The 17,251-nt window shown below is 36.2% G+C and overlaps 1 protein-coding gene across 6 annotated transcripts in view; it reads left to right on the forward strand.

Moving 5' to 3' along the window:
• brsk2a (BR serine/threonine kinase 2a) overlaps window positions 1–17,251 on the forward strand; it is a 234,185-nt gene that overhangs the window by 157,353 nt on the left and 59,581 nt on the right. For all 6 annotated transcript variants that reach the window (XM_028449925.1, XM_028449923.1, XM_028449924.1 and 3 more), the window contains exons 4-5: window positions 2,768–2,908; window positions 16,774–16,890. In XM_028449925.1, the coding sequence (XP_028305726.1) occupies window positions 2,768–2,908; window positions 16,774–16,890 (258 nt within the window). The remainder of the gene's footprint in view (window positions 1–2,767; window positions 2,909–16,773; window positions 16,891–17,251) is intronic.

Genomic DNA, 17,251 nt, shown 5'->3' on the forward strand with positions numbered 1-17,251 from the left:
GCAGAGATTTTTTAAGTTATAATTCATCCTGGATGAGAGACACCAAAGAAGAATTCTTGTTGCATTTCAGGGGAAGACGTTGGGACATGAGGTCAGAGATGGTTTGGACACATGCAGAGTAGAGATTAGTGGATATTATGGAATCAGCAGTCTGGTACTAAAGTAGGAGCAGAGATGCTTGATGGATGTAGTGCAGGAAGATAATGCTGTTTGTTGCTATTTGCACTGATTATGCTCATCAGAATTACTTTAAATCTCACGGCAAAATTATTCTTGTTACAGTGGCTCCACATAAGAAATGATAACAGAGGTGAAAAGAAAACAAACATATAGGCCAAGACAATGATTATATTCAGACAAAAATAAGGATCAAATGAATAATAAAATAAGTCTGTATGTGCAAATGCACATGAAAATATGATCAAATGTGCAAAAAATACATGTATGTTTATGATATAAGAAGAAGGTTGCAGAGTGAAAAGTGCAACGGAAGAGACGGACTATAGAAGACTTTTCAATAACCAATGAAAAGTTAATTAGGAAAAATATGGTCTTAATAATCATTATGTTGCAAAAGCACACAGCAGACGCAATTCTTAGAGATTCTGGTGTGTTTCTAAGAGGAAGGTGCTCTAATTGTGCTGGACTGGATACTACTTTTGTTTGCCAAAGCCACTGAGGGTTCGCCATGACAGCTTTCTTTGGATTCAAGATTTCTGGTTGTTTAGTGAGCTGTGTGTCCAATTACAGTTTGCAACACAATATGTTAATCAATAAAAGTGAATAGACCCGTGTATCTATTGGGGGAGATAAAGGGAGCGAAGGAGAGAGAGGGAGAGAGGGAGGGTATTTTACTGCCTGTCTGGATTTCAATTTGTTGTAGTTAAGATGGAGGGAGTTTGGGAGTAAGATATATAGGTGGTTGAGACCAGTGCAGAGCAAAGGTTCTGTTGACTTTCCACCTACGGCTGCAGCTTTAGGCGCAGGTCAGCGCAGATTCATCTTCTGTCTGTTCACTTGGAGCCAGAAAGTATGAGCACCACGTCAGGTTGATGTAGAGCCTTTGTCCAGGCCTGACCACACCGACCTGAAGGAACCATGGAGGACTTTTGTATGCATGCTTTAAATGCTTCCATAAACTACTGCAATAGTAGTAGGTATAGTCTATCTCATATGTGTCATATTCCTTTAAAGCATCCAAACCGGCCTGCAGGGAAAAGTAAAAATAGTTGAGAAAAAAACATCAATCATTGTGTAAATTTAAATGACGAAATAGTTTAATTGTGGATGTCTCAGTAGGGTTGCAAAGGGACATAAAATATTGGCCAAATTTCCACGAAAACTTAAGCTAAAATATTTTGTCAATATTCAAAAAATAAAAACTTTTTATGGCATTTTTTTTTCTTTTTTTAAATTAAGCAAAGATTGGGAGTGATTTTAAATCACTGTATCATATCCAAACATAAATTATGGCATCTATGCAAAATAATATATTTAAAAAAAACACATAACATTTCAACAGATGTATTTGGAAGTAGAATTTTACAATTATTCAAGTGGAGTTTCATTGATTGAATTTGTCACAAATTCCCATGCTTGTATAACACAACGGAAGTCATTTTTACTCTCAAATTGTTGAAAGAAACCACATTTTTCCAAAATCCTCCTCAGTACTCAAATTATTTGACAAAATGTATGTAATAAAATAAATATAGTCACTACCTGTTTCCTATTTTCTTGGATATTGTCAGTGTTTTATATACTCTACTTGCTTTCACATCATTTATACATGGAGATACATATAAATTGTTTTGGCTTTTTAGCACTAATGTTGAAATTGTTGGATTCTGCACCTCTGTGGCCCACTTCAGGTCAAACTTTTCTGTATTTGGCCCCTGAACTAAAATGAGTTCAACACCCTACTCTATCTTCTCATTCCATTGATCATTACCTTTTTTGCACCTGGCCACAATTTCACACACCAAAATTCTAAAATGTTTAACCAAAGATCAGAAAACTGTTATTTATCTCAAACAAAACAAAATTCAGTTGACAGCTCTTATTTCAATAAAAAAGAGCTCAAGTGCAACAATGATTTATTAGATATTAACTCTAATACTAAACTCTCAACTGTCAGTGAATCAGTTAAACTAATGCAGCTCTCAGAGAGCGTTAACATTAGCCAAACCCCAAATATCCTCTTTGCCAGATAGTTGCAGTTATCTGCCTGATATTCACAGTCACGAAGTTGTCGCGTGTAATAAAACTTTATAATGATCAGTTAATTACAAACTGTGACATGATTTTTTTGAAATGTTGTCAATGATCAGAAATTAGGATTTTTTTATTTTTATTTTTTAAACTGATCCAGAATCAGTATATTGATCCAGAGCCCCTTTTAAGATGTAATGGAATCTTTCATGGTCAAAATCCGTTGACAAACAAACAAATAAAAAAACACTGGTAAAAATAGGTAACAATTTATACTTCTATTCTCTCACAATAAATATGTTATGTTATGTTTCTGGTAAATGTTTAAATACGTGTCTATTTTCTACTTGTAGCATTTTCTCCAATTATGTGTCGGACCCAGGAAGACAAAAGCTAACAAGGATGATAATAAACAATATGTTAATTGGATTGTAATCAAAACTTGATTCCCGTTAAATTTGAGTTATTTTTTTAAAAAGAAGCCCCATTATCAAATATTAGCCCGTTTCTTTTAATGTAGTTATTTTTTTACAAAATTTCTGATGTGATTTCCTAGGTATCTTGTGCTAGAACACGTCTCTGGTGGTGAACTGTTCGACTACTTGGTGAAGAAAGGCAGGTTAACACCGAAAGAGGCCAGGAAATTCTTCAGACAGATCATGTCAGCCCTGGATTTCTGCCACAGTCATTCCATATGGTAAGTGACACATGACATGATGTGAATAGACAGACCTTGACTGTCATCCCACAATCTGTATGGTGTATCTATGTTTATGTCTATGTGCTGTCCTGTCCAGTAGTTTATTCTTAGTCTGCTACTTTTTAGTTTTTTTAAGCCAGGTCTGTTCTATTTGGTCACACTGAATAGGATGTGGGAGTTAAAGAGTGCATGGGTAATTTTCTGTCAATGTGGATTAATCTGTGACTGAGTGCATTCTCAACTGCCTCTTGCTTTGTCTTGGCATCATGTGCTATTGTCACCATTATTTAAAATATAGTTTTAACATAGCAGGAAACAGAACTGTTCATAAAGCAAAGTTTAGATGAATTAAAATCAACATATTGCTGTATTAAATGTATTCAAATCAAATTCAAGTAATATTTTTCCCCCCCTTGGAATATTTAAAAAATAATAAATCGTAATGTTAAAAAGTTAGGATTTCTCTTTTTAAAATAAATGATAAAATCATAATCGTAAAAGCCAAGTTGCTGACCAAACATTAAATTCTTAGTATCATCACAATGGATATAGGATTCTTGTTCATTTTTGTAGTCCATTAAAACATTACAAAACTATTACATCTTTGGTCTTATGACATTTACTGTTAGTTTTTAATGTATTTAACAGTGAAGCATACAAAGAGGGAAGCATTCATTTGACCTTATTTGGCAAACGTTAAGTAAAGATATACTGTAGGAGTTTTTTTATTAGATTATTTACATTCCTATAATATATTAAGGATTCATCTATTCAGACAACTGTTCCTCAAGAAATCCACTTTGATCTCCTGACATGTTTCGACTGACAACTGCCAGTCTTCATCAAAGGTGTATGTTGATTGCGTTGATGTTTCCTTGACTTCCGCGTAATGATTCTTTTTGTCTTCTTTTTCACATATTATTAAAAAATAAGATAAAAACAATCTTGCTGGAATTATTAGGCAAAAGTCAAGGCAACTTCAAAGGAAACATCAGCGAAGACTGACAGTTGTCAGTCGAAACATATCGGGAGATGAAAGTGGATTTCCCGTGTGCGTGTGTGTGTGCGTGTGCGTGCGTGCGTGCGTGTGTGAGTGAAATATCTCTGTGGTTCAGGGACAGACAGAGCTGAAACTTTCAACATGGCTGCTGCTTGGTTCAATTTTATGAAATTTGGAACTGATGGCATCTTCACTGTGGATTAAGTCTTTGTTGGCTTTGATCATGTGAAACAGTTGGCTGGGTTAGAGGCAGCCTGTGGGCGCACCAGAGCCAATCACTCTTTGAGCAGGGGCAGAGGGCAGACGGTGTCTGGCCGGGGAGAACCCTGTCCCGGGCAGAGGCGACCCGGGGCCTGGACGCTGTCCGCGTGTATGAGCGTGTGTGTTTTTAATTCAGAAATAAATTTGCATTAGGAATTAAGTGTTTACAAGGTCAGTTTAAAGAGGATTTACTCTTTTTGTGAATTAAAGAGGAATTCAAGCTTGCATGTAAACGATCCATGAAAAAGCTACTTAACCTCCCACTTTTCTATATAGCAAGACATACTTCCTACGGGCACTGCACTAGTCATTCAAAAAGAAGACAGTAAGAATCTTGCTGAAATTATTTACATTGCTTATTAAATGGCTACACTCTGCATTTAGTAAATTTCTTTAATTTTAGACGTGGATTTTACTTTTGTTTTGGGAAATCAGATGATTATCAAATACAACAAAAATGACCACAATGACAAAAAACAGTTCAACAGAAAGTGTTCAAATGTAAAAATACCAAATTAGAAGAGAGCATCTGGGACTCACAATAGATGCATAATAGATCATTTCAACTTCCTCACCCACAGCTTCCTTCCTGTTCCTGTTTGAGGTCTCAGTATCTGAGCTACTAACATCCCCTCACATAGCCCCATAGAAAATGATGCTTTGGGAATTTTACACTGGAGAAGATTATTTTGAAGTGTTGCTGCACCCACTCGTGCTCACACCATCCATCCTCAATTAGGGGCAAACAGACCGACAGACAGATGCCCCCTCCTCACCTCTCCAATTCCCACTAATGAGATCCCTGCATGCTCAATAAAAAAGTGCTTCTTCAATCTTTTTCTTCAATTTTCCTCGTCTGCACAGGGGAGACACACAAGGCATTAGAAGTGCTTATTTCTCCCTGTGACTCATGATGGCGGAAGGAAGGGGGAAGTGAACCCATGCTCTTTAATGACCCCTCGCCTGCCACTTGCTACCTCCAGCTTCCTGTCCTCCGCCCACATCTCATCCCCAAATATCTCTCCATAGCCAGATGGATGCAAAGCTTGATATGAATGAAAAAGGCTGCTTATGACTCAGTTTTTTTTTTTTTTTTTTTTTTTGATTCAGATTGCTCGCTTGATTCAGAAGCGAGTACGTAATCAGGATGACTGGTACGGGCACTGAGGCACAGAAAAAGACCGATTGAGGGGAAAAAAAGAGATGTTACATCATGAGTTAAATGTAAAATAACTGCAGGCAGATTGAAAACCTATAAATATGCATAGATAAATAATTATTCATACACTTGTAGGTAATACTCAGAGGCTTAAAGAGCACTGATATATCCTACTGATGTTGAAGTACTGTTGCTTGATTGAAATTGTACTCAAGTACAAGTAAGTCATAGATAAACTACTCAAGTACAAGTAAAAAGTGGCTCAATTAAATAGTACTTAAAGTAAAAGTTACTAGTTACTTTCACCCACACGTTTATTATTGGTAATGAATCTTGCCACGGTTCCCATGCATACTGTAAACATCTTGTGCAAAAACTTAGAAAGGAAAAGACAAAATCTTGCACAATGGGGACTTCATTTATTTTCTATAAGCATCTGTGTAAAATAAAAGATTTGGCAAAATGTACAATTCTTTTTTAAATAACATAACACTAATTAATTCAATTCAATTCAAAACACAATTCACAATGTCCGTTGATCATTTTTAAGTAAAAACTTAATAATTTACTCCGTAATGGTGGGGTGTAGAAATGTAACAAATGTCTTTAGTTCTTTTAAAATGTACTTTAGTAGATTGATTGATTTGTTTTTTATTTAAGTGTCATCCACATACGTGCCCAGCCCTCATGGGCTTACAAGACACTGAACAAAAATAAACAACAAACAGATGGCTACAGGCTGGTTTCACAAACAAAAACAGTGACTTCTCAGACTGGATACAAAAATGTGTGTTTTTTTTTCTTTACAAATAAAACAGACATAATAAAAAATCCCTTTTCTCTATAGCCAATTCATAAGTACAAGTAAAATGGCTGATTTAGAAATATACTCAAAAAAGTACAAGTATCCATAAAAGGAATTCAATTACAGTAACATGAGTACTTGTAATCATTACTTTCACCTTTGGTAATGTTTGTGACTTATTGCAATGATAGAATAAAATAAAATAAATCAGCACCAAAGGGAACAATGTTTAAAATGGAGCTGGGAGCACAGCCAGTAGATAAATATATCCATTATACATTTAACTCATTTTGTATGGAAGCCCAAGGTTAGGGTCAGACAACAACCCCCTCTACAGCCACTTTACATTCATGGTCTTAGTACTCTCTACCCAACGCCTGAAAAATGCATCATATTACTGAGTGTTGGTAAGTAGAGCTGCCTTAAGGAATCCTAATAACAGTCAATCCTGCCATTCAACAAAACACACATGGAATACACTCCTGAGAGGGCAGTGTAACAGTTGGTCATAACTACAAGCAGCCACGAGAGACATGGAGAGGAGAACTCCAGTTTATTTACCCAGAACGAGAATTCTCTGTGCAGTTGCAACTGAATGAACAGATGTGAAGTCAGGAAAGAATAAGAACAGGTAAACACCATATTCACTGTCACCATGGAAGACATACAGAAATGTGGAGTTGGTTTCATTTGTAAGATACTCCTAAATTGTGATTTAAGCACAGCTATTCAGCTACAGTATATCAAATGTAGAATGAAGGCACCAGAAGGCAGACTCACCAATAATAGCTTCACATTTCAGCATTTCCACAGTTCAGCAACTGAACCAATCAAAAACTATTGTGAAAAAGTAGCTCCATCACCGTGGAATGCTCTTAATTTGCAAAAGCTGGGATGAGTTCCTGAAACACTAAAGTCAGCAAATAATTGGGACATTAGGAGTTTACAAAAGTGATATTCTGTTGATTATATGAACTATGAAATCTCTATATTAGATTTGTTGGCACCTTTTCTGCTCATATTGAACAGGAAGAACAAACTTCCAAAAAGCTGCTGGAATTAATATATTTGAATATATATATCGATATATCTACAGATATATATATATATATATATCTATATATATATATACAGTATTTAATTTATTTCAGATAAAAACATAGTGTAGGCTTCATAAATCAATAAATCTGAGATAATTTGCTAAAAAAAATACGGTTGAAATTGTCGCTCAAAAATTTGTGCATTGCATTATGGGATGTGGAGTCCTGTATATGGAGGCATAGGAGTTTTTTTTACTTCATTATTACCGTGTTTTATTTGCCAGACAGTGAAGGCAGTGATTCGCTTAACACAATTTCTGTTCTAGTTTGTTCCCAGTATTCAAACGTTATATTGTGTAGATTTCGGCCAGATTCTGATCTTTCCATGTAAGCTCTACAATAAACATTCACAATTGTTTTTCTACAACTTTAAGTCGGTGAAAACCCAACAAATGTGTTGGGAAGTCATTTTTGTGCTGAGTTTTCAGGGGCAATTACAAGGAATACACAGTAAGAATAAAGTAAAAACACTTCTATGCATCAGTCTATGGTACTCCACATCCCACAATGCAATGCTCAAAACTTTTCCAACAGTGTCAATAAACCGAGTGTTTAGGGTGGGGATCAAAACAAACATTTGAGCAGAATTTTCAACCTTTTAAATATTTCTATTTTTAACAAACACTTAATTAAATTATGTTAAATAAAAAGGGATGAAAATAGATCAGGATAATGAATGCTTTGATTATTTAGTTTAAGGACAAAAAGAGAGCTCTGTACCATTTGTGTAGCATGTAAATAGATTAAAATAGTGTTCCTCTAGATTGAACAGTTTCTCCTTCCACTTTTCACCTTGTAAACAAAACTTGCATGCACGACAAAATACCACATTGCACACGAGGAGTTTGACTTTCACACCTTTCAGCTATCTCCGCCTTCCCTCGTGGAGCTTTAAGTGTGTGTGGGCGTGACATAAAGTGTCACGAAACGAGCCTCTTTAACTTCTTCATCAAGTGAGTCAGAGTCTGCGAGGGTACTCCAGAGCCGAACCATTTACCCCAAACTCATAACTTAATCCTAAGTATTCACGCGTTCCCCTTCTCTTGAGGCTGTAATGTGTACATTACTGCTGCCACCTACACTTGGATAAAAAAAACAGAAACACACACACCTGGTCCACAAGTCACATTAAACCCACACAGTAGCATTAGCACTTGTATCATCCATATCCACCTTTTTCTCACACTGCTTCTCTCCCACACGCTATCATTAGCCACATACGAAGAATCATATGCATCACTGATGATGTCACTCAGGTTGTTATGTTGCAATTAAAAAGAATATGTGGACTTTATTAGCATATTTCACAGCATTAGGGGAATGCTTTATTCTTATATAATATAATACCACTATTGAACGATCTACATTACTCATAACACCGCATCATCATTTTGTTTTATAGGTTCTTTACATGGGAATTTAATGATCCTTTCATCATACATCATACTCTTTTATGGAATTGCCTTTTCTTTGAGATGAAATTTGCTATGTTAACGTTGGTTAACATCTGTGGAGCTTAGTTATTTTCCACACACATTTTCCTGCTGATGATGTTACAAAACAAAATAAAAATGTCTGTATGTCAGATTTTGTCTGTATTACTGAAGTGTAACTACTTTTTAAAGAATCACTAGCTTAGAAAGATGGAAAAATAGTTATAATAAAAACAAACATAGAATAGGTCCAAACAGTTTTTGTAAAGGTACGAAAAGGAACATGATGAGTGGAAGGTTAGCTATTCCTGCTCAATTTTGAGAAAATAGTCTTGAGGTGGTAAGGTAATTGTCATACCGTTATGAGAATAATAGTACAATTAAAAAAATGAAAGCTTGTTTGTATATTTGAAATGTGGCTATCACATGATATATACAGTATAACAGAGCTATTAAAAAATGTAACATTTTAAATTGTTGTTTGTGCATACGGGCAAAGTTTTCATTCGTGGTACATTGGGGTAAAAAAGATGTCTGGCCCCTTTTTTACATATTGTTTTAAGGAAAAAATTTAGCCACTGAAATATCAAGTGTGTATTGCTTAATAAAGTAGAAAAATGCTAGCTTTCTAGCTAGTTTTTTGTAATGCAGGTTTGATTGTTGATTTTCAGCACTTTCCCTATTCAACTCGTTATCACCCGTATCCATGGAAACCCGAGAAAAACTTTTTGATGTCAATTATTAAAAAGGCAATGTAGGACATTAGGTATTAAACCAGGAACTATTGAGTTGTATTTTCATGTTTTCCTTTCCACTCTGTTATCACAAAAAGGTAACGTAGTGGAAAGACCTTCATCATTTAACCTCATGTTAAACAAAAATGACGAAGATGGTCATATACACAGCTTACATGGAAAATTAAGTGAGCTACTGCAACCCTTTAATTCCATTATTTCCAACATCCCAAATGTTCCTCTAATCACAGTTTTGCCCATACAGACCTCATGTGATCAGCAATTGTAGAAACTTTCCAAACAGCCCATCAGCATTAGCAACAACGCTACACATAGAGACGAATAAATCATCTTGGTCAAATATGCTTGGGGATAATATCTACATAATGCCGTAACACATCAAGTTGCTGCCCTGTGATTACCTGATTGGCTCTTTGCTAGCATAAATTGTCCGAATGTTACAAACTCTTCAAGTAAATCACTTTGGCAGAGTTTTTAGGGGCAAACACAAGAATTCACAGTAAGAATGAAATACATAGACTTCTATGCATGTCTAAAGGACTCCACATCCCAGAATGCAATGTGTGAAACTTTTCCAACAGTGTCTTTTTTTCAAGCAAGTGATCCTTGATTTATTGATCGATGAGTCCTACACTAAAAAAAAAAAAAAAGATCTCCAGCAGCTTTAATCTTGATTGAAAAAAAAAAAAGAAAAAGAAAAACCTGCTTTGGGATGCATTGCAACACCATGCAGTAAAATAAATGAATAAAGATCAGCTTTCTAATTCTTCACCTAATACAAAGTGACAGCATTAGCTAATAAACTCTAAGCTCTTTGAAAACAGCAGTCAAAATGGAATATAACCTTAGAGCGCATCTTGTTGCTTGTGCATGTTTTCTAATTGGGTCAACACAAGCCCTGAAAAGTTCCTAAAAAATCCAGATGGAGGATGATGACGTGGAGGTGCACTGAAGGCGACATTAGTGCATTTTAACTCCATCAAACAACTTGGCAACCCAGAATAGCTGTGTGACTTCATGAATAGACAATGACAGGGGTGCTGTTTTTCTGACATGTTAAGTCACCATGCAGCTGTTAAACTGTGGTGTTTATAAAGAGATAATTAATCTCATTAAATGAGGTAAAGCGGAATATAAATATAGTGAGCCAATAATGTCACTTCTTTTTTCTCATTATGTCAGAATTCTTCCAGTAAACCCTAAAGAGGACAGACATCCTAACCTTATGCAAAACCTGAACTTCTCAGTAAATTCTATGCTAATGACGGGGTCGATTAGAAGCTTCAGTTTAGAACACAGAATGTGATTGTAGAAGCCGCCTGTGAAATAGGCAACGATCAGAAAAGATGTGCACACAAAGAGATGCTTTGTATATTACACTGTATCATCACCACTGTACACCAGCGCATAATAAACTACAAACTATTTGCAACAAAGAAAGGTAGGAGTAACACACAACATAATGCATAACAATAGTAACCTGCAAGAAGTGCGTCTATACAATATTCTACTACAGACATTGGCAACGAGTGGCCCGGGGACCACACGCGACCTTTGATCTGGATTTGTGTGGCCCCCAACATAAATGTAAAAAAAGTCAAAAAGTACATAAAACAATAATAAAAATACACAGTTACTCCCAAAACACACAAACTGACTATGAAAACACACAAAACTAGGCAAGACCTGCATTTGCAAGGCAAATACATATTTGGCAATTGAAAATGACAAACTCTATCTGGATTTGTTGACAAGTTTGTTCTTTTTACTAATTAAATTGAAAGTAATAATGAGCTTCAGTCCCAGTAAATAAAATACTCCACTTGAGATTAACTTTTCATAACTGTAAAACTGCAAAATTGTACAATAAATATTCGTAAAGATGTGGAACATTTGGTTTTTGACACGACCTTGACCTTGACATTTTGGCTCCAAAAAAGGTCGACTGTACATCCTTGACATTGCTCGTATGAGATGACGTACGTGTCAATAGTGCTGCATTGGAGGAGTTCCAGGACAAAGCAAGTCGCTGAGGAAAAATAATAACTCCAACGAGAACAATGTATTTTTTGCCAAATACAATAAGAATATACAAATTGGAATATACAAACATTTTTTCAAAAACATATAAAATTACATAAAATATGCCAAATGACTAAAAAAAAAACTTTTAGACACAGAAGGACTTAAAATTATAAGACAAATATATAAATTGAGAACAAAAAACGTAAAATGCGAGGAAAATATCAAAAATTACTTAAAAAACACAAAATAACAAAAATACATATTCATTCCTGTATTCATGCTTAGATTAGTCATTATTCTAAACACTGACATGGATGTTGATAACATGGTCAATCACATTTCTGTGGCCTCTGCTGTGATAAAAGTTGCCCATCCTTGTTCTACAATGTGTCATTTGTGTGTTCCTTGTGGAACATCCTAAGCTTTAACATGTACCGTATTATTATTTCTAATGCCCTGTAGAAGCCATGTGTGCAAAAGCTCCCAGCATGGTAGCTGTTTTTATAAGAGAAAATTCCCAAGTCCAGTGGAGTAAAAATCCAGCCTCAGCTCCAGCTCTTTGCAGCCATTACATTTGTTAAACAGCATCTAGTCCTGCCAGTGCAAGCTCCTGCTGCGAGCTTTGTTGTGTTGGCAAAAATGCAACAGGAAAGCACAGGCACATTTATCAGTGAGGCAGTTTCACGTCCAAGTTTGGATACAGAGTCAGAAACAGGTTCTCCCTTGATGCAGTGACTAGTTAATTATTCAGTTGTTCTATTTCTGGGAGACTCTTCTTTTTATTTAACAAGCATTTTACAATGTAACGTGCCTGTAACGTGTTCTCTAATGGAGCAACATCATTTTTGCAGAAAACTGAAAACCTGTGAGACATGTAAAAGTGTCAAAGTAGCACAGCTTCACAGTTTGCCTCAATGTTGTTGCACTGGTTGTTATCAGTGACTGTTCCACAGTTTTTATGTGTCTGTTGGAATATTAGAAAGACTGATGAATAGGAGCATAACCAACTAAATTATGTATTTAAAGCAGAACTAAGTAACTTTTTCACCTTAATAAATCCTTTTCGTTTATGGGGCGATTGGGGGTCTTTCATCCCCCTGCTGAAAACTCGCAGCGCCGTTCACGTTCTCGTGACAACACGTGCTGCTTTATGACAGCCCAATACACACTAAAGGTGCGTTCACACCGAACGCGACTGTAGCGACTGCAGTCGCTTCAATCGCCAGTGATGAGATGCTTGAACACAGTGGTGCTTTTTGGTCACTTCATCGCTCCAGTGGCGTCATTACGTGTACGTGTGCATGTGCGTGTGCGTGTGTGTTGGGGGTGGGGGGGAGATAACTGGCTGATCACTTCCCTTATCATAAACAGCACCGTTTTTGTGGTATAAATGATCAACTTACTGAGTTCATGAATGAGTTCACTCAGAATGTAGGCTTATTCAAGATGAACTGCTTTAATTTTGCCCCGGTATGTTTAGGAACCCTCCCACTGCCCGTCTCACTGAAGCGGGAGGGAGGAGCTGCTTCCTCGTGGTGTGGAGTGTTTACGACAGTGACATAATCAAAAGGAACCTTTATGGGGAACGCTAAGCAGAAGTTACTTAGTTCTGCTTTAACTAGTAGAAATATCGACATTTGACTTTCTTTCTTTTTTTTTTGCACACATGAAATACATAGTATGACAATGTAAAGCCTTTTCACAGGGAAAGAATAAATTAAAAATGAAGTTGCTGGTGAGGAAGGAAACCTGAGGGGCTTATAGTTGAGGCTCACTATTATATGACTTTCTTGTAGAAAGATATAAGAATGTGTAAAAAAAAAAAAAAAAAAAAAAAGGAAAGAAAAGAAAAGAAAAGAAACAAGAGAAAAAGATAAAAAGATAAAACAGAAAAAATTAATGAGGGAAAAAGAAGGAAATCAAACAAAACAACACAATGTGCGTAACCCTAAACTTCTCCATGAGTGACAGAGGATTAGCAGACACATTAATTAGATTTAGAGTTCTTTTATTTTGTATCAGATAAATGGGATACATTTAGTTAAAAATTGCACAAACATACATCTCAATTATCACATGATACAGAGTTTATCTATTAAACATTTTGCTAAGTTTTGCCTAAACCTGATCCAGGATAGTCACGTTGATCATTGTCAACCAAAATACTCCTGCTTGCCTTAAGTAACATTTATTCATCATTCATTCATTCATTTATTTATTTACCACACATTAAAGAAAAAAACAACATTTAATATACAAGGAGGGAACAAAGCAGAAATGTATAAGAGTTTCATCCCTTTTCAATAAACACATGCAATTTAAAATAAGAGCTAACAAACTCTTGTGAAATCAGGAGACAAAATGCACAATTAACCTTTGATATATGAGGAAAAAATATTTATAAAGAAAGTACCGGTGCACAAAAACCAATGTCAAAAGACATTGAAAATATTGAAGAAAATATTAATTGAAAATCAAAAATGAAAACATATATACATATCCATACATATATCCATACACTGTATATGCATTAACACTGGCTTTCCTCTTGAATTCTCTGCACTTAATGTTTTCTCAAATATATAAATTAACAGTTTGATTTTCACTCATTTAAACTCTACAGGGTGACAGATGTTGGCTAATGGCTTTGTATTGGATTCTTCAAAGTTAGTGCAGACGATAATTTCCAATCACAGATTTACTTTTCACTTAATGTTGCCCAGTAGTTACTGTGGCCTCTTGGGTTCTTTTTATTGTTGAATCACAGTGGGGATGAGAGAAAACAATAAAATATACTTTAAAATAGCTCTGTATAGTATTCTGTGAAATAAAAAGCCTTGCAGAAGCATAAAATCACCTTTTTCTATTCAGTTTATTTGTATTTCTGTACATGTGTTCATGTGATGAACTGACGACCTGTCCACTGTGTGTTCTGAGTCCTAGAGGAACATTCTATTTTATTTTATTATGTTTCTCTTTAGCTAGTCTTTAATTTAGCATCCATCTCTCTTTTCGTTAAGCATTTGAAGACATCACCTGATCTGGACGTTGCTGTGCAATCGACTGTCAGACTTGTTGCTTCCTAGTGGATAATTGTTCTTTCCTGTGGGAGAACACTTTGAACTCTGAGGCTAGTAACATCATTACTAATAACGGCTGTGTGAAGTGCTAATAGTTTTAGCCTTGAGGAGAAGTCATTTGGATTCTGTCTGTTTCCTTATACCAAAAGCAAGTATCACACAGTTTAGACGTGATGACGGTTAATCCCACTGTGTTTGACATCAAATGATGTCACCTCGGGTTAAATGTCCATTGTGATGAGGAGTGAAACGGCCAGTGGCGATAACTGTTGTACTTCCTCTTTAGTTAATTAGTTTAGATCTAAAGAAACTCTAATTATTGCAGTGAAGAATGACATGGACTGCTGTATTAAGTAGGGATGTGTATTGCCATGAATCTGACGATACGATTCAGGATTTGCATATCACGATACGATATAGCTCAATACTAAACAATACGATATACATTGCGATATCAATAATTACGAATTTCCACTTTACAAGTACAAAATGGTTTGAAAGACAATTAAATTTTTTTAAACTTGCAAGAACAAGGAAATGTAACTGTAATTCAAGAACAAATATCAAAAACAAGTAGTATGTTTAGAAAACTGTTAAATAACATTTTTTTTTAAAGGTTAACTTTTACTTCTACAACAGATTCTGTTTCTGAAGATAACATGGTTGATTTTTTGCTTTTGAATAGATAGACCCAGACACAGAGATAGACAGAGAACGAAGAGACACACAAACATAGAGAGACATAGGCTTCCTCTGGCCACCTGTGTGTGTATTATAATTGTAATTGCAACTACAGTAAACCACATTGAAATAGAACTACTTTTGTTCTCAGAGCTGTTCAATTAAAAGGTCCGGGAAGAAAAAACTTTACAAAATCAAATATACTGTGTGAAGGAATAAAACTTCAAGTTGAGGTAAAACGTGTTAAAGAAATGATAAAATGCATACACATGCACACATTCCATAGTCAATCATCAATACGTGCATATAGGGCAGGGCGATATGGAACCAAACTCATATCTCAATATTTGTTTTCAAAATGGCGATACAGAAGTCCCTCGCTATAATGCGGTTCACCTTACATGGCCTCGGTCGTCAACAAAGACTCTGATTGCGTTCGGCATCAATGTCTGACTGCTAGCAGTGTGACTCTGAAGTGCTGTATGTTTTAAAACAGGTTTATGTTTTAAAATCTACAAAGGTTTGAACTTTGAGAGTGTTTAAGCAAGAGAGAAATGTTAACTCCTGTCTGAGAAAAGTGTATAAAGTGTGTGGTGAGGGGTTTTACAGCATTAAAACATGTATAATTGTAAAAAATAAAGCTGACTACTTCATGGATTTTGCCTATTGCAGGTTTTTTTTAGAACGTAACCCCCGCGATAAACAAGGGACTACTGTATACAATATAAACGTCTTAATAGAAAGACAAATCTGGCTTGAATTTGCTGATAAAAAATGTCACAGGCACATTTATGAACAAACGGCTGCACAATATGTTCTACTCTTGTCTTCTCCTATGAGGGACAGCACGTGTGAGTGAGTTCTGTAGTGTGGCTTGTTTAGGGGAAAGTCTGGGTTAGGAGGAGCTGTTCTAAGAAGTAGTGAAAGCAGCAACTCCTAAAATGAGTATTTTGATAGAAAATAAGATATAAAATATGTATGTATATATATGTTTATCGATATAGGTGATACTGTAATTTTCTATATTGCAAAAATAGTAAACTCGATATATCGCCCAGCCCTACATACGTATACTTTAACCTTCAAATGAGGGTTACACCATAGAGCCAGAGGTAGATTGTGCCCTCTGGTTACTGTCTCTTTCTGTGTATGATGGTAACAAATGCGAGTGAACACCTCCTATGTAGCGTGCCATCCTACCCTAAACACACACCCCCACCCCAACTCTCCCTCCATTTGCCCGGCCACTTGCTGGTGTCTGTTTGTAAGATGAAGGGATAAAGGGCGAGGGACGGAGAGGAATGGAAACAGACGGGGAGAAGGACACAGCAGGGGGTTGTCACAGCACATAACACCAGGGCAGGAGCCTCCAAGGTTCAGAATGGACAGGGGGTGGGGGGGGTCACAGGTGAAGTCATTGCACAACTAACAGCGAATTAGAGCGTAATGCACAGGTGTTGGATAGACCTTTCACTGCATGTTTTATTTCACCTTAGTCCTTTATGTTCAGGTAACTTATAACGAGCCATTTTATGCTTCATTACCTTTCTCGATGTGTTGCAGCCACAGGGATTTAAAGCCAGAGAACCTCCTGCTGGATGAAAAGAATAACATCAGGATAGCAGACTTTGGAATGGCATCCCTACAAGTCGGAGACAGCCTGTTGGAAACCAGCTGTGGGTAAGTATCCTCTGGACTACCATTTTTTCTGCTTTTTTCCATGCCATGTTGCATGTTTCCATTTAGAAAAAAGAAAAGATTTAATGACAGCAGGCCCAGCATGCAATAAGTCGAGTTATTAGAAGTGTTGCTGTTTGTAGTGTTTTAAAGGCGTCCATTTTTGGCTGGTCCCTTGAGGAGAGACATTATGTTCTTCTCTGAGGACACATAACCACCAGCAGAGTCAGAGAAGCAGGCATGACCCCACATTATTGCTCTCCATCTCCTCATATCTCATACAAAGTTTATGATAGCACAGTCACGACTGCAACAGGCCACATCCATCACACCACTATAAAACATCCTGTTGCAACGAAAGCAA

This window comes from Gouania willdenowi, chromosome 6 (genome assembly GCF_900634775.1).
Source record: "Gouania willdenowi chromosome 6, fGouWil2.1, whole genome shotgun sequence".
NCBI classification, from domain to species: domain Eukaryota; kingdom Metazoa; phylum Chordata; class Actinopteri; order Blenniiformes; family Gobiesocidae; genus Gouania; species Gouania willdenowi.